The 22,063-nt window shown below is 33.3% G+C and overlaps 1 protein-coding gene across 1 annotated transcript; it reads left to right on the top strand.

Annotated features, from left to right (window-relative positions):
* The first annotated feature begins 17,865 nt into the window (after positions 1 to 17,865).
* LOC143572238 (ATP synthase subunit gamma, mitochondrial-like) lies at positions 17,866 to 20,793 on the top strand. The gene is made up of 9 exons (XM_077057454.1): positions 17,866 to 17,975; positions 18,703 to 18,746; positions 18,863 to 19,015; positions 19,108 to 19,221; positions 19,323 to 19,450; positions 19,879 to 20,001; positions 20,072 to 20,191; positions 20,297 to 20,418; positions 20,514 to 20,793. The coding sequence occupies exons 1-9, from the start codon at positions 17,875 to 17,877 to the stop codon at positions 20,581 to 20,583; spliced, it is 975 nt and encodes a 324-aa protein (XP_076913569.1). The 5' UTR covers positions 17,866 to 17,874; the 3' UTR covers positions 20,584 to 20,793.
* Positions 20,794 to 22,063: the final 1,270 nt, after the last annotated feature.

Below are 22,063 nucleotides of genomic sequence, written 5' to 3'. Positions count from 1 at the left end.
CATGCGCGAGAGGGGACTCTTAGGTATTCTAGGCCGTTACGTCTAACCACCTATCCTAAAGTCACAGAGCTCTGATACCAATCTGTAACACCCCGACCAAAGGCGGATTATACATCGGGGCGCCACATATTGTTTCATTACTCGTGACACTATTAGGTGTCAATATTTAATAAATATATTCATTCACGCACGCGCAACGTAAACACAAGATAACATAAATCAACATAAATCAATATATTATAAGGCAAAATATTCGAACAACAATAACTTGTCTTGATACATTTTAATCTAGGTCCAAAAGTAAAAACGTCCTACGTGTCCACAAGCTCCAAAAACAGCTACAGCAAACCTGAACATGTGTTAAAATAAACGTCAAACACTTGCGTGTTGGTGAGAAATCAAGTTTAATAGATAATAATAGATGACAATAATCACTGCGCGCAACACGTGTATGTCTGGTGTTTAACAAGGGTGTAATCAGATTGTGATCAAGCCTAAATAGATCATAGTTCATAGTTCAATCCGTGCTCCCAAATGAGCACAAAAACAAGAAAACATCTGTGCAAGTGTAAACAAAGAAAACCGTAAACGATAGGTCTCCCGTGTTCATCTAATGGATCCATGAAAACTTCGGAATAGGCCGAACAAAGCGGTTAATGATGCACACATACAAATAAACAGCCAAGTAAACGTCCTCAACACATGGGATACTGCGCGACTAAAGTTCATAAACAAGTTTAAGACTCAAGTTGGTACGAACACATGAACATCCCAAAACATTAAAAATAAAAAGGGATTAGGTACGAGATTACTCACTTGATAAACGGTGCGGTGTAAGATAAAGCAAGAACCAACTCTTAACAAGCAAAGTTATCCTATAATTAAAGATTATCGTTTTAATGATTTGTTTTAAGTCTTGATTATAAGTTAGCATAATTAATAAGTAAATTATTATATATTATATATTATATATTACCGGAAATCAGGGCAGAACAGGAGAGAAGACGAAGGCAGAGAGAGGAGACGGCTGAAGGACAACGGCAGAGAGCAAAGGAAGAGAAAGATAATAAGTGTTTGTGTGTGTAGTGTTAAGGAAATAGCATTATTATTTATAGGGAAACCCTAGGGAACACAATCCCTAGAAAAGAGGAAAAGATCTTCAACAGGATCAAGCAAAAGATAACAAAAGCAAAAAGGTTCCAAAAGCAAAAGATATCAAAAGATATGGCAGCTGCAGGGGACAAGAGAAAGCTGACAGGGAACAGTAAACAGGCATGGGAGGGTCAGATAAAGGTATTGGTCAAAGCATGGAAAAGCAGATCTCAAAAGATAATGTCAGTTACTTTTTCTGTCAACCAATGGGGTTGGTGCGCATGCTGCGCCGAAAGTGGCTTTTCAGACATAAGGCAGGTTAGGTCAACAGCACAGAAGATAAGATATCACAAAAGCAAACAGGCTGGATAAAACAGGAGAAAAGATACAAGTCTAGCGCGAGAAAGCTGCGCGCGAGAAGGCTAAGGCGCGCCGCGAGAAGAATCACATTTCTTAGCGCGCCGCGGGAGGAACTACAATTCCTAGCGCGCCGCGGGAAGAACTATAATTCTTCGCGCGTCGTGGGAAGAACTACCGTTCTTAGCGCGCTGCGAGAAGAATTACAATTCTTAGCGCGCTGCGAGAAGAGTTCGTCTCGCGTATCGCTGGAACAGCTGGTCTTCACGCAGGCTTCCTTGTAGAGTCTGGCGCGTGGAGCTGCGCAGACATCCTTAGGCGGGAAGAACCAAAGGACAAGCAAAGAGTTAAGAGAAAGGGGGGGTTCAAGGCGTAAGGGTTAAGCAGAGGGGCGGGACGGCGACAAGAGAGAAAGGGTGAGAACGGCGGAAAGAAAGAGAGAAGAAGGCGGGAAGGAAATTATTTTTAGTAAGTAATATACAAATATATATGATTTATTAAATGTTAAATTACAAAGGTTAATAATCAAATTTTAAATCATAAAAAGAATCGGATTCGAAAACGGGTACCTGGGTCGGGCCGGATAGGGCAGTTGTCACAAACACGATACCCATAAATATTTACATCTTGCTCTGCTAACTCTCCATGCCGGCTACCAAAATCCTAATTCTGAGATTTGGGCATCTGTGTGGTATGCACGCTATTTCATTCTCAACATATTCGGTTAAATTAACATTCAAAAGTACTAATTAAATGCAATATTTCAATATGTAATATGTTTATTTGTTATGTTTGCTTTCTTTGCATTTGTTTAGCTTGTTGTGGTTCGGATTGCCATCGTTCGTGTGATTTACGGTACTTCCACTCCTATTTTAGTTTGCTTTTAATACAACAATAATCAGGTTAATTGGTGGTTCGTTTTTTATACATTAGCATGGTTCATTTACATCGGCTGAAGTGGTTATTTTGTTGTTTTTTTCCTCAGTCAGTTTGATTTCAGTTTATACATAACTTGTGTTATACACGTTTACGAGAGGACCCTTACGGTAGCTCCGAACTTAAGCAGTCACTTGGTCACTCCAGAGGAGAATCGTAATTTTTTTCTTTTTTATTGATTTGATTTTGTGGTTTTGTGTGCAAATTCATAGTCTGATTATGTGTATTTGTATGTGTTACTTGTTTTTTTGTTGTCTGCTGAGAAAAAAGTGTTTTTATTAATACGTGTGTTACTAATCACTTATCGTATGCTAACTGTAGCTTAGTAAACCTATCTTTGAACATGTTATCATCAGATCTTGACCATTTTTTTCTCATACACTTCTATTTTGTGATGGTTCACATGTTTTCTTCGTGTTATCATGGCATTATTTTGTCTTTATTAATGGATGTCTCTACTGTTATGTTTTCATTTACTGATTTTAAGGCTTATGCTTTTATTTACAAAAAGAAAAATGCACAATTTGAGGGACAATGAGTGTATTTACAGTCCTGCATTATTTTAAATCAAATAAATATGTTATATTATACTTTTTAGCATGTTACTGTTATGTATATGTTTGAATTATTTATTAGATTTTTGTAATTCGTTTGACTTGCTTGATTTTTGTAATACAGTGTGTATGCGTATGCTTATATAGACCACCATTTTGTTTTGATTCTGGTTTTTCAAGGGTTGATGACAATGGTTAATACTTAAGTGTAGTTATCAGGTGACAGTCACACCTAAATACGCCTTTCAGATACTCTGGATTTCAATAAGGGAAATTACCTGCAATATCAATCGCCATGTATTTTGATCAACTTGCAGGAACATGAAAAATTTTACCAAAGATAAATCTTTTATTACTTTTTTTTATAGTAGTGGCTTTGGGGCTGCCAAAGCAGTTCAAAAAGGGAATAACAGAATCGGTGCTTTTGGGTTCAATTTCAAGGCTAATAGTGGTGTATGAATTGCATATCCATAAGCGGATTTTTAGAATGATCAAGATGTGACCAGGGCTGTCAAAGACACTTAGAAGAGGTGGCTTGAGGATGAAATACCAGGGACCAGGCTTGTAGGGGCTGTTGGTGTTGGTTTCAAGTGTCGGTTGTGATGGATCATGCTTGTATTGGTCTATGCTTGTAGAAAGCAAAAAATCGTTTTAACGATCAAGGTGAGTTCATAATCTCTTTTTTTTAATTGTTTTAAATGTTTTTGGGCAGAACACATGCAAAAACGTAAAAGGTCTTGAAAATGATTAAATCGTGTAGTGATGGTTAAACATTTAAGATTCGAAATGCATGCTTTAGGATGGTTTTGGGGCTGTTTTGAAAGAGTTTAAACGTGATATGTTTTAAGAAACTAATCAACCTAATTTTGTGAGAAAAAGATTGTTAATTTACTGGCTAAAAGATTAGACACTATGAATAACATCACTAAAAGATTGGCATTGTGTTAGAATACTTCAAATCGATATGTGCTAATTTTTACTTATACATGTTTACTAAGTATAAAACATCTATAAAATATATGTTTCACAGGGTATAATTTTTGTAATATAGTATCTAACATTTTGTATTACAGAGTACTAGATGAGTATGTAAAATTAGACTTGTACAAATTGGTTTTAAACCCAAAACCATTTGGATTAAGAAACCGGTCTTGTCTGGTCAACCTTTGGTCACAATCGGTTTGCGAAAAAAAAGATCGGGTTGGGAACCAGTTGTGAGGCAATGAACTCCAACTTTATCCGAACATGGTTGGGTCGGGTTGGGACTGGTTTGGAACGATTGTTTTGCATATTTGAAGTTTCCTTTGTGACATGCACACTGTTTGCTTGATCAGTCGTGTCCATTACAAAATATAAACTTGCATTCGTATTGTATTACGTACCGGGGATACACTTTTAAAAGTCACAAACCAATCACATCTTATTCATCAGTTTGAATTTTGCAAGTAAAGTAGACGAGTCAAAAATGGTTTGATTTTTCATTTTCTGTTTTCTTTTAATTATGCAGATGGTGTAACAAAGTGGAACATTTTGAATGGAGTAAGATCTAAAAACCTTTTTGCAGAAGCTGGATTTGAGTTTTAGATCTGATGATTGTTGAATACCTTAGGGCTTAGACTTAACTTATTTAGGTCACATACCATAATGGTATTTCCCTTACATATTTTATTATTATTATTAGCTTTTATATTGCGGTTAAACTGTGACCTTATTATTAATATTATTATAATTAGTAGTAGTTTTTATATAACTGTTAAACTTTGATTTCCTTTTTTGCTTCATACACATGTTCTTAGAGCCGAGGGTCTCTCTGGAAGCCACCTCTTTATTCCTTTGGATAGAGGTACGGTGTGCCTACATCCCACCCTCCCCAGACCCTACCTATAGCTCTGCTGTCGGTGGGATTTTACTGGGTATGATTGATTGATTGATTGATTGATCTGATGATTGTTGAAATATTCCATTAGTAGCTTAATTTTACCTAATATTTGATTGTTTTGCCCATATTTTTTTACCAGACTCCATAATTAAACTCTATATTAAGTATTAACATATATGAACATAAGTTTATTTTACTTTTAATACTAATGAAGCCTACATCGTTAGGTGTGTTCATGTCATGTATGAGGTTAAGTTATAACTAAACCATTAGGTGTGTTCTTTTGCAGGTTCAAAATGATCAAGTTAGTAAGCTTTCGGGTTGCAAGTATGGGACAACAAAGATATCTAATTAATGGGCAGCTTCCGGGACCTCATCTGTATCGTTTCTTTTTTTCTTGGTAAGTTCTTGATTTGTTTGTTTAGGTAATGCATATTTTGATTCTGGATTTGCAAAAGTGCAGGGGTAAAATTTTGGTCAAAACTGTTAGTATTGGACACAGAAGTGCAGGGGAAATTTGGTCAGCATGTCATCTATTGCTCAGAGAAGTGCATGGGTAAATTTGTTACCAATGTGTTGCGGATCTGGTATGTTTTGAGCATATTGTCTAAACTTGGTCATTTAGATTAAAACTTCCTTGTCAAAACTGCAGAAAGATCATATTTTGTTTGGTTGATTTTCATAGCCTTGTAAATAATCATGAGATTAATGGATTTGAGCAGCTGTTGAATCAACTCATATTTCCAAATTTATGATATTATAAAGATCTAAATACTTACTACAGTAATTGATTATATTCGATTTTGGCATGAAACACATTTGACGCGTGTAAACCAATGGGTATTTAACGTCTATTGATGAAATCAAAATAAACCGATGGGTAAACATTGACGCGTAGTTTTGTGTATTTGTTTGTTAATACAAAAGGGCATTTGGTGTTGTTTTTGGCATCGTGACGGAGTCGGTAACTAAAGCATTTGACATGTTTTTTTTTGTTTAGGTTAGAAAAGTTTAGGAGACTCACATCAATATATTTTCCTTTTTTTTTGTTAAAATAAAGTTTTATAATATCTTTACCTTACAAGATAGTTGTGACTTACAATTAAATTGTTACATGAAGTGTAATCGAAAACATACATCCTCAACCAAATGCAACATTTTCCCGTAGAAGTGTTAAACCTAATATCTCAGCCATAAATATCGAATATTTGATGATTGCTTTCAATGAAACAAGGGACAGATATGAAGTAATGCATGTACTATATAATGTATAAAATTAGATTTTGGTATTCTGTTGAATTACATGTAAATCTAATGCTATGGTTACCATAAGGAACTAAGTAATTACCTACCGAATCCTTGTTGCAACAATATCGCATTGCAAACCAAACTCATACCGAGTGTGTCTGTCGCCGCAGCAACGCGCGGGCTTCTCCGGCATAAATGACTACATCCGTTATCGACATCAACAATCACGTTAATTGCTCCATCAATTTCACCCTTTCAATTGACGACCTCCCATCTCCTATGTTCTATTATATCACAGTTTTAATTTGACCTAATTTTATTATTACAGATGTGGAAGATGATAAGAATCAGCCACCTCCTCTCTTCTCTTCGATTTAATGGTGAGTTCTTTGCTCTCAGATTTTATATTATTCTGGGTTTTTATGTCCGATTGCAGAATAACATTTTTAGGAGATTTCACTGTAGCACCTTTTCTTTTTCTTTTATAGTGTTCTTCCAGTTTTTTAATCAATAGTTATGAACTTGCGTATTTTCGCGAATGATTATGATTTGTTACAATCAACAGGTTTCACGGGTTTCTGTTTCTAAAGGTATAAATGTTTGATTTTGCATCATTTACTATCAAATCTGACCCCAAATTTGGGTTTTAGTTTGAAGTCTTTAATTTACGAGTTTGAAGTTTAAGTTTGGATATTTGCTTGTTTTTCTTGATTTAATCATATATGAAACGAAACCCTATATTGTGATTGTAAAGTTGGAAGTTAGCTGGTTTAATTTGAAAGTTAGAAAAAAAAAACAACAAACAACATGCAGTTTCAAAAGTGCAGTTCTGACTTGCTCATCACATATATGCTTGTTATTCCTGAAAAACCAAAACTATTTTTCTTTCATAGGTTTTAAAATTTAATATATGTATGTATATGGTTGTTTCTCATATTTGTTATAACGTGTCAAAGGATTTGGTGCAAAGGTAAGTCTGGCACGAGTAATGATAAAACAGACCCAAAAGGGCAATTTAGGCTTGATTTGATTACAAGTTTTCTTATCGGATTAATTTTTAGTCAAGGGTAGTTTCAGAATAAAGGTTCAGTAGATATGGTTAGTTTTACTGAAAATAGTCCAATTTCCGTATTCTTTGTTTTAATAGTTTGCAACTGATTAACGAGATATTTCTAAACTGAAACGAAAATAAATCTGAAACCAAACAGAATCCAAATATGGGACACACATTTTAATTTCAAGACATAATATGCAGCATAATCAGCTTTGTTTATGTTTATTTATATGAGATTTAATTGTTGGTTGGTTGATGCACTCTGATAGGGAAGCGAGGCATGGAGGTTGAACCACAACTCATGGTCTCATTGGCTTACTGAAGGAGAGGACAGGATACTTTGGGTTGTCTCTAACGGGCCAAACAGTAAGAATAAAACAACTTTTACTGCTTATGGTTTAGTGTCTTTTAGGTTAGAGATTGTAGGGAGAGGGCATACAAAAAAATGACACTGGGTTAAAATTAAAAAAAGAAAAAACAAACAACACGGATCCGGTTTTAGGTAAGCGTAAACGATTACCGAAACCAACCCTAAAAACAACACAACTTGAACTCGATTGCCGAATTCCACTTGAACTCATTTGAAACAAGAGTTAACAACACCCGGGGCTCAGCCGCTCACGCGGACTCGATTAACAAACCCAACTCAAAGCATTTTAGATTGGGTTTTTCTTGCGAACGCTTTGAGCATGTATATGTACTGAACTTCGTGGGAAGGTTTAAATAATAATAATACAACAATTAAAAGCTTGCAATGCAAATCTTTGTAAAAGAATTATTCATAATTTATAAATAATATTTTTATTTTTTTTTTGTAGTAAATGTCACATTATCTAATAGACCGGATGCATAAAATAATATGTAACTGTTACCAGGGTTCTTAAAATAACTGCAAATGAAGATCAGAAAAGAGGAACTGAAATAGTCAAAAATTCACTTCGGATTTTATTTGGTCAACTAATTATCATTTAAAAAGTTAACTTTTAAGTAAAATCTAAATATGTTTTTATGTACAATTTGGGCTCGTTATAAGGGGATTCTGAATTCGTGTTTTGGAACTAATTATCTAAGTCAAAATATTTAGTTTTTAGCTTTTGGTTAAACGAATTCTACTTCAGGCTACCCAAATTTTAAGTACTTAAGGTTAGGAATTGTTACCTTTGTTGTTTACATAACATTGCTTTTTTAATTTCAATATATTGATTGATTCTTAAACATGAAGCAGATAAGGTAAACATGTGATTCCTAACCTTGATTTTTTTTAAATAGTTTTTTAATAAATAGTTTAAGTAACTGATCATGCTATCATACTGCCATCATGTATCCCTTTTTATGGGAACTTAGGTTATTAAGTCTGCCTAACTATCTTTTGCAGTTTCCGAATTTCATTATTATTTGAAGGTTCTAATATGTGTGCAAATAAACTGAGCCCAAACCGAACAGTGAGGTAGACCGCAATGCCAAGGTAAACCCTCCAAGCCATAATCCAGTTGGTGGTTTAAATTCGGTATGCCTCCATTTCAAATTTTAGTTGCAATGAAAAATCTTGACAAATGCTTGTAATGACCTTTGGGTAATTGAGTTGGCCTGAATGTTGGTTCTTATGGGATTTTGTAATTGGTCGACACCGAAAGTTTTTGATGTGATATTGTTGTATTGGTATATGCCGCAGGTTCTAAAGTGTTTAATGAACAAGAGTAGTATTAGCACTCTTTATGTGCAACCCAATGTTGGTTCCCTTATCTTGCAGGTTAGGTTTTTTTTTGTTTGTTTCTTTTTTCTTTCTTTCTAATACAGTGTCAAAAAGTTAAAAAAGAAACGGGAACATGTCAAAGGGGAAGGTTGGAAGTTGTCCAAAGTGTATTAAAAGATAATTTCTTTCATCATATATTCATATTTGTATTATAAATGAAACAATGCAACTTTTGTAATATGTATTTTTGTGTGACAGCATTGTGCAGTGGGTTTATAATTTGCACTACTTTCAATCTTAGGTGTCACTTCTGCAATTTTTGAAGCCATATTGTTTATAAAAAGAACGTGAATAAATGTATTGATTTTATATGTGTTTTGTTTTCAACTTTTATGTTGGTTAAACATTTTAACTAAAGATTGTTGATTATACAGATTGATAATCAACTATCTGTATATGTTTATTTGAATTGTTAATGAACCGAACATCTAGCAAACTTTTTTTACATTAGTTTGTTTACTTTCAGTCGTTTAATACATGTAAAGTGAACTAACATGTATAACAAATTCCATTGTTACGATTCATTTTACTAGGATGAAGTGCATCTATCTAAGATTGCATCACTATGCTATTAATAGGTTGTTCACCACTCAAAAGCTATTATTTTCATATATTATATTACCAGGACGTGTGTTCATCTATTTTGAAAAGTCTTTCGGTTATAATTGTAACGGAAAATCTAACAACTTGCAACTAAAACGTTTTTTTAGAATTCATATCTTCTTGCTTTATTGGATCTTATTAAACGAAGGAAGTAAATATATACTTGAGCGACAAAATCACGTAGTGTTTTGCTCCTACAATAACATTTCATTTGTGCATGAACTAAGAAGGCGTGGGATTAAAGCTATAGCAGCTGGGATTCTTAAGACAAGCAATAATTACAATCTTGTGCTTGGAAATAAACTGAAAGCTCAAAAACTAGTTCATGAACTGTTTCGTGGTAGGTTTATTTTATGTAATAAATTAACAAACACAATTATTGTAAATTTAGCAACACAAGTCAATTACTATGAAACAAAAATAAAAGCCAGTGAAGACATAATTTTGACCTCCTTTTGAGTTAAACTTAACTGAATATGGTTCTACTGATTTTATTGCATCTTTGTTTCTAAATGTATCTTTAGAGGCATGTTTATTGCATCTTTGTTTCTATATGTACTTCTAATCTCACTATAACCAAACCAGTATACTTCTATTTTCTCACCAAATGTTGACGCTTGTCCTTTATTCTTATAAACAGAATAACTTCATTTATGTGAGTTTCTTATATAGGATTTTTAGTTGATCCACGTGGTAAATTTTATTTCTTCCGAATCTCTACTGATTTATATAGGGTTTTTAGTTGATCCACGTGGTAAATTTTATTTCTTCCGAATCTCTACTGATTTTTTTATTAATAACGATTCAAGTTGTTTTGTGGAGGTGTGGTGCATATTCTTGAATGATCGAATATCGTTTTCAATTAAAGCAACATATTTTTGTGAATCATCCCGCCGCAACGTGCGGGCACACCTATGAATTAAAACAATAACTATTTTCATAAATAACATCCATTCTCATAAATTTTTGCTAATAAAATAATTCAAAATTAAATTAAATTGCATTCAACTTAATTACATTCAACATATTCCAATCTACTATACTATTAAACATGTGTTTGTTAATGCGTTCAGGATTTTCTTTTCAAAATTTCACGGTATTTATCTTTTATTTCGGTTTCATTTCGGTTATTGTTCGGTTTTAGTTTTTATAAATTTGTTTCGTTTGAGTTCGATATTTTTAGTTTCGTTGTAGATGGGTTAAAATTTATTTCAGTTTTTGCAGTTTATTGTTTTGGTTCAGTTAAGTATTTATCGGTTTTAGTTTTTCAGTTTTATTTCGTTTTTTGTTTTAGTTTTAATAATATTTTATTTTATTTAGGTTTTCGATTTTGGTTTTGTTTTCATTTTAGTTTTCTTTCTATTTATTTTCGTTTCACTTTGTATTTAGTTTGTCTGGTGTTTGGTTTTAGTGTCTATTAAAAAATGAAAGAATATGGAGGTTTTCACAAATTCAATGAAAGGTTCACATGAGTTTCAACAATCAAGTGGGTTGAAGTTATTGAGGCATTATATATATATATATATATATATATATATATATATATATATATATATATCTTTTTTATCTTCACAACCAGTAATAATGAATTCGCATTTGGTAGAAAAGATTTCAAAAGCTAAGAACGTTGTATGCGCTACCCTTCATTTTTCTTCTTAATCTTCAAGTGTGTTATTTCAATTTTCATTTATGAAAATGAGTCAATTTAGAAATGTTTCGATTTGCTTTGGCTCGGCCTAAACGGGTCATTTTAAAAGATTACCAATTTAGTTATGTTCAACGAGTCAATATAAAAAGGTATCAATTCCGTTCGGGTTATAACGGGTCTTTTTAAAACCGTATTGATTTGGTTTGGGTCATATCGGGTTAATTTTAAAATATATCGATTTGGTTAGGGTTGAAATGGGTCATAATGGGTCATCCTCAAAATGTATCGATTTTATTATGGTCAAAACATGTCATTTTAAAAAGGTTTCAATTCGGTTCTGGTTCTTAAATGCGTTTTAGACGTACTTCAGTTTATTATGGTGCAATACTTTTTACATGAAATGTAAAAATAGTTTTCGTAGTCAGTTAGTCACTATGTTTACTAGATTGGTATATGAATGTTTATGTCATCATTTGTGTTCCCGGTCTAGGAAGAAAAGAAGTCTGAATCATTCTTGGATGCTTGATGTGCTAAAAGTAGTCAAATAAAACCACGCTAATCTAGACACTAAGTAATAAATTCTAGACTCTTAAACTAAACTAAAACTACTAACCAGCAAGTGTACCGGTCGACTCTAGTACAACTAAGTAAGTCCGGATATCGAACCCACGAGATTCTTTAAATTACGTAAATTAATTAGACTCGACTAACTGACACGACTATTTATTTATTATTATTAGGGGGGTTTAAACTATATTATATTAAACTAATAAAATAAACTAATTAATAAAAGACAAATAATGAAATACAAGACAAACAAGTTTGACTGATTCAGATGATAGTGAGAAACAATCTAGGCTAGAATCCCCAAAGTTTCAGTTATCAAATAACTGGAAAATAATAGTTATGGAAATAGGATTATAAAATAGACACTTAAAAGAACCCGAACAGGACCCCTAACCCTTCTCAATAAGACACCTATGGGTTTCTAATAAGTTTTAAGACACACCAGTTTATAAATTAAACACCCTTACGGTTATTTAATTAATTTATGAAAGAGTACATTTATAGTGAAATCCTACCTTACAGCGCGGAAATCAAAGGTAATTTAATAAACTCAATTGACTCGCTAGACAAGGTTAATTAATCAAACCTAGATGGACTCCATACGAAGAACTAAATCTAGCAATCTTAATCAACAAAGATCTAACAATAACCTATCACCTTACAGTTTTCTAGGTCAGCAGCACACTTTTATTCATTTGACTAATAATATTATTCCTATGGTTTTATTGCAAATCAACCACAAACTAGTCAAGAACAAACTGTAAATGACCTAACAAAATCCTATTATATGACAGACCACCAAGGATAATGTGAAATAATAAAACTCATCAATCAAAACCAAGCACACATACGCATCAATCAAATAAAATCAAACAGTTTACTGAATCATAAAACCATAACGAAAAGAAACAATCCAACTAAAATCAAAACATCAACGATGGTTCATCATAAGCCTAGGCAGTCTATAATGTTTAACCTAGCATCGTAAAATCAAACAAAATAATGATAAAAGAAATCATGGTGAAAATATGAGAAACGAAATATTAGAGACGATAAAACCTATAGTCTTCAATCTTGAACGTAAAGCTCTTCATCGGGTGATTCATTGCCTTCAAAACCGCCAAATAACTCCAAAATATGCTCCAAGAAACTCCAAATTCGGCTCTGGTTCGTAGGGTATTCTTCAGGTTAAGGTTAAGGGTGTATTTATACTAAAACAGGGCCCAAAACCTGACAAAAACGACAAATTTTCTGGAAAAACTGGATCTAGGCGCCGCACGACCATGATTGAACTCCTATGGCCGGTCGGCCTGGTCTGACCGGTTCTCCTTCCGGTTCCTTCATGACGCGTTACGGCTTCTCGTTTAGGCTCGTTTTGACTCGCTTTTCACCCTTTTCGATCAAGATCAACTCCCGGAACCTACAAAACATAATAATGTTATTAGTATACAAATCTTGACTACAAACAAACAAAGACTAATTAAATATTAAATAAAATATATAAGAGAAACATATATATTTAGCATTATATCAATGTTTATTTTCTGATTTGCTTGTTTTCCAGACTAATGTTAGTAAAGTTTGTTTGTTTTATATTAATATTATTTTTTAAAGTTTACGAAGTTTATATTTTAAAGTTTTAAATTTCCTTCATAAGTATTCTACCATGTAAAGTCATTTTTTGTAACTTTATGTATTTCTGTACTTTGTTTGCATATGAATATATTATGAAATTAAAAATCTTGTTGTCTCAAAAAATATATTAAAAAATAACTTATCGTTTGAAATTATATATGTGTTTACTTGGCGATTTCTTATTTCCACCTGTGTAATTATATATGTGTTTACTCAACTATTTCTTATTTCTACTCATGTCGTACAAGGTCTAATAACCTAGTTATCATTATCATATTTAATTGGTATGCTTAAAGTAATGATGGTTAAATTGTGATGCATTATGAATGATTTTATTAGCTCAATATTTGCACTACACATTAACAAAATGGATTTATATGTTGTTGCATGTATATCTTCATTGTGGTTTACTTCTTAATACTTGTCATTATGTTCTTGTTGATGTAAAAGGGTTTTTTTTTACACAAGGGGTTTGAATCGGCTAGTTTTGTTTTATAACACCAACTGGGGTATCAGGCCGGTTAGCCCGTAACATAAATTAATAAAATAGTAAAACTTCTATAAAAGTTTATTAAAATAGTTTTAGAATATAAAAGATAATAAGACATAATATAGTAGTTACTTAAGATATAAATAAAATAAAGAGAAAGAAATAATAAAAAAAGAATATAGAGATATGAATGGAGAATAGGTTGCGGAGAATGATGGATAAATTTGAGAATTGTGGTTTTTAGTTAAATTTTAAAGATGAAGATAGAGAACCCATTGAGAATGCTTTAAAACAAGTCCTCTTTGGAGATTATTTATTAAAGGGCTCAACCCCGAAAAACCTATTTAAACTTATCTATGCTCTTAAAATTCAAACTCTTATATCACACGTATGTCATGGATTCTTAGCCTTAGCCGCTATCAAATCTACTACTCTAATAAAAGAATACCTCATTTTGCCGCTTGTCACTCTCTCAACCCCCTCACCATTTTTTAACCCGTTTACAAAATATGTTTTCCTGGATCCCTTTTGGCTTATTACCCGACCCAACATGTTTTTTCGGATCTATGTGTTTTCTCTGACCCACTTTATTTTTTTTCAATAGAATCATAACCCAGGTTACTCTCTGATTGTTTACCCGCGAAAGGCAAATAAATCCGACATTCAATTCATTTCACTTGGATTCATCTGAAGCCCTGTACATCTTTTTTTCTGATTTCTTCTTCCGTGCGCTAAATCAATTGCATAAATGTCTAATAAGTTCTTTGTTTCGTTTGAAGAAATTGGAGAGTATCGAACTGATTTGCAATTTTATGGGGGGTGTATTTGCTTAATTTTAACCATAGGTGAGTTTTTGTATGTGTTAGATTTTATACCTTTGTTCCAATCCAGTTCAATTGCGCCAATGTCTAATCAGTTCTTCGTTTCGTTAGCAGAAGTTGGAAAGTATCGATTTGATTTGCAATTTTATGAGGGTCGTGTTTGTTTAGTTTTAACCCTAGGTGTGTTATTGTATATATTAGGTTTTATGCTTTTGTCCCAATGTCCTAATTTATGTTAGTTTATATTCATTCACCAAAAGTCAGGTCTAGATCTTTTTTATTATCACAACCCTTGTAGTGTTGTCTTTTTGTTTATCAGATCTAGATCTTAGTTTCAAATTGAACTTGAACTAAATTCCAAGTCAATATGTAATTTAGCCTTTTTAAATTTCGACTTTGCTAGGCTCTTTTCTATATTTTTAACAAACATCCCTAATGGGTATTTTGTAAAAATAAACTAAAGTGCGGTATTATTAACAAGCAACTTCCTCTCAATGTCATGTTTTATACTTTGACCTAAATTGGATGTTACCTTTTGAAGTAGCCACTGGTTAGTTTTTACAGGTTGTAACGCATTATCATTGTATAGCCATCTTTAACATACACCTAATAAAACTTTAAATACCGAATCATTTTAGAAAGAACATCACTTTTGAAAGATATATTACTTCAACATCTTGATTATGAGGAGGGTTATTTGATCTATATACCGCACGTAGTTAGTTAAACAACTTGATTATCATTGTTGTTAACTTTGTTGATTTTCAGTTTTTTTTATTACCTTTTGTTCGGTCACATGCAATTAGGTAATTAAGCTAACTCGTGGCGTTAAAGGAAATCTTGCTATGATTTTGGTCCATATGATTGACAATATTGGTGGTTACCCCCCTCCCCTCCCTAAATATGTCATGTTGCATTCGTGGTGAATTTGGTTTAATTAAACGTAACTTCTACATATGTTTATAAATATAGTACAAATCCTCTTAATTTTTAAATATTTTAAATACTAAAACCATTTACCTAATATAACCTGCAAATCTGGTTTTAAGTTTTAAGCTTAAAACCTAGAAGCCTATCATTATTAGTTTTAAATCTTAGAATCAAATTTTAAATTTCGATTTTTATAAATTGATTGAAGATATGCTCACCTATAATTTCAGTTAATTAGTTGTGCAATAACCTTTGAAGTTAAAAAAGGGAAGGATTTGACTTCATGTGTTGCGTCATTGGCCCATCGCATCAATAGGTTAATTGTTGCAAATAGCAGGGGTTTCTTCATTGGTTCATTGCATCAGTAGGTTGAAATTTTGTAGTAGATGTTAGGCTGACCTTGGAACACTTTTTTGTCAAAATTTTCAAAAGGAATTATAATGTGTTTAATATTACGACAAAGCTATATTTATACAATTATCACCTAAGCAATAAAAATAAATCACTTTTGAGTATGCATTAAAAACTCAAGTTGGTCAATTTTCTACCTGTTTGCCAGTTAAGCAATAGAAGATTATTTTAATTTTTCAATCTTCCTTAATATAAATCAATTGATTATTTTAGGTAAATATTTTTAGGAAAGAAATCCAGGTGTAATGTGGGAAAGCTATAATCAATTTTTTGTTTAATCTGGTCAAATCATTTAGCATGCTTAGTTCATGAAAATCTGAATTCTCTGATTATTTGGAAATATGTATGGTGTTTCTCGATGGCCATAAACAAATGTCAATGTCAATCATTATCTAGGGTTGGTTTGTATTTGAAAGAACCTGTGTTCTCACACGAACAACTATATGTTGCCTATACAAGCAGTCATGGAATAAAAATATAAACATATTTATTCTTAATAAACAAGGTTATTGATCAATACAACCACAAATGTTGTGTACAAGGAAATTTTTTGTTATTTGTAAAATATTTGTGTAATATTTGCTTTGTAATTCCTATAATTTTAATGTAAATTTTTGTATTAACAATATATGATAATTTTGTTGTTTATTGTATTTTGTTTGATGTTTAAAGATTAAAATTCTCGTCAATTCCCGTGTAATACACGGGTCTCAAACTAGTAAACCTCATATTTAATTTTCCTATAGCTCAAGAAGATTTGGTAGGGATACTAACACCTTTTTCAAGAGGATTTGTTTCTCCCGAGTTAGAGGTGCACAAATCAAGTTTTTCAAATACCCGATTTCGGGTATAAAACCGGATTCGAGTATGACCAGGTATTGGAAAACCGGGTATTGGTAAAAAATGGGTCGAGTTCGGGTCTGAGTATTGCTTCTAAAAACCATACCCTATGCATCGGGTTCGGGTCAGGTATAGAACCGGGTATTCTAAAACGAGTATTTGAATACCCTATTTTCGGGTATTGAAAAAACCCTATGTGTTGGTTTTTTCAGGCTTTTTTCCGGGTATAGATTGGATTTTTAAAAGGTTGCACTTTTTAGAGGTATTTTTCGGGTATTTTAAGGTATTTTTCGGGTATACACCGGGTATTGGAATACCCGGTTTCGGGTATTGGAAAAACCCGGTTCCGGGTATGAAACCAGCTCGGGTTTTCGGGTATTACCGGGTACAAATCGGGTCTGGTTCGGGTTCGGGTTTTAGTACCGAAATGCATACCTTATCCGTACCCTATGGGTAGGGTCGGTTACGGGTTCGGATATTAAAATCCAGGGTATTAGAAAAACCGGTTCCGGGTTTGGGTTTTTTGTGCACCTATAACCCGAGTCACGCAATGATACGAAATTATTAAAACCTAAAACAACTAATTAACACACACAACTAGAGGTGCACAAAAAACTCAGACCCGGAAAAAACCCGAAATGACCCAAAAATATTGTTTTTTAATTCCCTAAAATAGGGTATTCAAATACCCGGCTTTAGAATCCCCGGTTCTATACCCGACCCGATCCTGATACATAGGGTATGTTTTTTAGAGGCAATACCTGAACCCGTACCCGACCCGATTATTACCAATATCCGATTTCTAATACCTGATTATACCCGAACCGGTACCCGATTTGGCACTAGCCCTCTTTTAAAATGGAGTTAAAACAGAAGTATGATTACAAATTGGGCCTACTATTAAGCCCAAATACAAGCTGTGGCCTTGAGAATCGGATCCACCACACGAATCACTGAATCACCACACCATTATCACCACCACCATTCACCATTTCGTAACCCTAATTCCACCAAATCCAAATCCATTTCTTTTTCAATCTCAATCGTTAAGGTCCGATGGCGATGGCTGCACTGAGACGAGAAGGCAGGCGGTTCGTACCTCTGGCTTATTCTCCAACCCCCATCAATGCGATCCGATCCACTCTTGCTCCCACCGAGTACGATCTCATCTTCATTTCTTGATCTTTGGTTATACCCTTTTGTTTAAATTGTATCTGAGTGTTTTTGTGGGTTCGATTTTGATCCATTGGTTTGAATTTGTTGTGGGTTTTTAATGAATTTGAGAACTGTGTTTGCAATCATTTCGTAAGTTTATGATGTGGGTTGTTTTTTGTTTTTCAAATTGATGGAGTTTTGTGTAGAAATTAGTAATAATAACACTGGAAATTAACATAAGATTAGTTAGTTGATTGAGGTTTAGCAGAAAGTTAATTAGGCACATTAAGGCAGTGGAATCACACACACACACACACACATATATATATATATATATCTTCATTTCTCGATTTTAATTATACCCTCATGATTAACCTGAATCTGGGTGTTTTTGTGGTCTCCATCTATTGATGTTGCATTAAGGAACTGTTTGAACGGTAGATGTTATATCGTTGTTTGTTTGTGCATTTGGTGATTACGTTTCCTGTTAATAATACGGATTTCGTGGATGTGAACGGGATAGCTCAAACTTGTGATATTTCTGATGAAGTTGTGTCTTTTGAATGAATTTGACAACTTTATTTGTGACTATTTCATAACATTGGAGCAACTTTTGGCTTCATGCTGTATTAGTTTTGCTTTGAACACCTATTACTATTGTTTTCTCTGTTTATTTTCACAACAGTAGTGTTAAACTAATGGTTATTGCATGCTTGACTGGTGCTGCAGGGAGCAGGTGGGTCTTGGTGTTCGCTCTATTTCAACTCAAGTTGGTAATAACATTATGCTATTCTGTTAATGTTAACATTGTTTGTCATTATTTCTAATAGATTATGCTATTTATGGTTACCGTTATGAGTGTTCATGGTGTTAATTCTTATTTGGGCAGTACGCAACCGTATGAAGAGTGTTAAAAACATTCAGAAGATTACCAAGGCCATGAAGATGGTTGCAGCTTCAAAGCTGAGAGCAATTCAAGTTAGAGCCGAGAATTCTCGTGGACTTTGGCAGCCATTTACTGCTCTTCTTGGCGACACTCCAAGTATGTTTCTTTTTTTGTAAAATGTTGTTTTTTCATTATCTTTGAATCTTCTGTTTTTTGAACTTCCTGTTGTTTTATTGTTTTATTACTAGGTGTGAATGTGAAGAAGAATGTCATTGTCACTATTTCTTCAGACAAAGGTCTTTGTGGTGGTATTAACTCTACTTCAGTGAAGATTAGCAGGGCTCTTCACAAGATCAATTCTGGTATGAATACATAATTTACATTTTTAGTGGATTTCAACTTTTATTATCTTCTTTTGTTGTCGGATTATATCTTTATTTTTCATTTTGTTAATTTTATGCAGGCCCGGAAACTGAAAGTAAGTATGTAATTTTGGGAGAAAAGGGAAAGGCCCAATTGACTCGTGACTCTAAGAACGACATTGAGTTGATTATGACTGAGTTGCAAAAGAACTTTCTGAACTACACTCAGGTTAGTTGGTGCACAGTAGTGTATTTGTTTTTTTGTTGACATAATCTATAAATATATAACATCAGTCTTTGTTTTGATTATTATGTTTTGAAAATCGAATAAAGACATAGTGATTGTCTGTTACATGTTAATGTAGCATTAACACTAGCATCATTTCATTAGTTGTCTAATCGCATAAAGATATGTGTTTTATGTTTATCCATGAGTAATAATATGTAGGTTAACTATGTTATGTAGGCATGGAAATAATGTAAAAGTCTTATTTTTGCATATAATTAAATCCTTGACTTTAAAAACACACAAAGGTCATTCTTGCATTATCGAGTCCCTAAAAATTATAAAAGACCTGTTTTATAACTTTAAAATTTTCAGGGACATTAGTCGTGAAAAGTGAAAACAGAGGACTTATTTACTACTTTGATTTGCAGGTATCTGTACTTGCAGATGACATTTTGAAGAATGTGGAGTTTGATGCATTGAGGATTGTATTCAACAAGTTTCAATCAGTTGTCTCATTTCTGCCAACAACCGCAACCGTGTTGTCTCCTGAGGTAAAAATCATGTTTTAAATAATTACTGTTTTGCCATTACCTGCTTATGCTTAGATGTGTTTTTTTAAAGGTTGTCGAAAGAGAATCTGAAGCTGGAGGAAAGATTGGGGATTTAGATTCTTATGAAATTGAAGGCGGTGAGACCAAATCAGAAGTTCTCCAAAACCTTGCTGAGTTCCAGTTTTCTTGTGTAAGCACCCTTAAATGTATAACTTTGTAGATGTTATTGATTGTTACCTTTTAATACTACACATGTATATTAAACATGTGCATGTATTTCATTAAACGATAACAGGTAATGTTCAATGCGGTTTTGGAGAATGCATGCAGTGAACAAGGAGCCCGGATGTCTGCTATGGACAGTTCTAGCAGAAATGCCGGTGAAATGCTTGACCGTCTCACTCTTACATACAACAGGTCCTCTCTCTCTCTCTCTCTCTGTGTATATATATAATTATATGTATGTATATATTTAACTATATACTAATTTTTGTGTGTATCGTGGTTTCCAGGACCCGCCAAGCATCCATCACAACGGAGCTTACTGAGATTATTTCCGGAGCGTCTGCATTGGAGGGTTAATTGTTGTGTTCTTTTGTTTATTTTGGCAAGACCCGCCGGATGGTCACGAAATAAAACCATACTTTTTTGTTGTTGAAATTCTCAAATAATCTGGGTTTGAATTACTATCTATCAGGGGCAAGTCTGTCCTTTTGCGGTCAACTTTGTCTAGGCTTTCTCATTGTGTTTTGCGATGTTGATGGTTAATGTATACTGTTCGTTTTTTATGAATTCAACAGTTTTTTCGTTATCCTGCACACGTGGGTATTATGTTCTGCTCGCAAATGGTTTGGTTTATACATAGAACTAAATGTTATATTGTGGATTTCGGTTGAGGAGGTAGATGTTATCTATTGAGAAAGTTGTAGCTTTTAATCATGTCTTAACACTATGAACTTTTAAAATTCAAGCTTGGCATTTATGAATTGACTTGTTTTGTGTTTTGTTATGATTTATTCTAAAAGTTGTACCAAAAATTCATAGAGGTCTGACTTATCTTTCTCAATCCTTTTAATTTCATCTTTATTTTAGGATGCTACTAATATAAATAAATGTCAAACAGACTCCATATTTGGTTAAGAAAATGTCAACAGCCTCATTAACAATCAAATCACCATAAAGAAAATCTTTTTGGACATGCACAAAACTCCCTAAGGATAAAGTATCTAATGATCCTCTACAAACAAACCAAAACAATAACACGTTTCTAATCACATCCAAAGTTTCCATTCGATTAATCAGTATTTCACTCAACTACAAACATGCAATTGATACAAATTTGATCAGTGGCTAAACTCATTTCTCACTAAAGAAATTTATCAAACACGTGGTGGGCAAGGTAAGTAAACCCCAATTGCGGAATACTAATACAAAACCCGTAAGCCATGCAATGCAACGCAATAGTGGAGTCGTGAACAAATGTAGTTCGATGATAAAGGAAAGCAATGCAACATAATCGTGGAATCGTGAACAAAGTGCCTAAATTTCAAGTTGCAACGTTGGAATTCTAAACCTTCATAATCATGTAGGGAAATTCTTGATTGACATGGACACTTCCAACCAGTGGCGGACTTCAGCATGCCTTTTTTTTCCTTTTTGTGTGTGTGTGTGGGAGGGGGGGGGGGGGGGCTAAATTATTTTTTTTTCTGTTATATATGCGTGGAAAATTTGACTGCCCACCGTAAAATTTTGCAAGCGTCCCCCTTAACACGTCGGATCTGGGTTGGTGAATAATGTTAATCGTTGATGGCGTATGATAATCTTTTGAATGCTAATAATGTTTAAAAGATGATAAAAATGCTAGTGTTTGCAGGTTGCTTTGATAAGGAAAGTGAAAGACAAAGAGATTGTTTCTTGAAAATATGAGTATTTAACAAAAGTCAATATTTTAAAGTTGGTTAAAATCCAATCCATGCTACTACTGATTTGAAATCCACGTAATATAATAGTTCTTGGTTAAAATCTTGTCTTTTATTTTACCGATCAAACGAACTTTAACATG

The sequence above is a fragment of the Bidens hawaiensis genome, unplaced genomic scaffold, assembly GCF_021521415.1.
Source record: "Bidens hawaiensis isolate Kalapana, Puna unplaced genomic scaffold, B.hawaiensis_p1.1 tig00025781_1, whole genome shotgun sequence".
In the NCBI taxonomy this organism is placed as follows: Eukaryota; Viridiplantae; Streptophyta; class Magnoliopsida; order Asterales; family Asteraceae; genus Bidens; species Bidens hawaiensis.
Note: the sequence above shows the minus strand (reverse complement) of the source record. Positions and strands in the feature narration are given on the sequence as shown.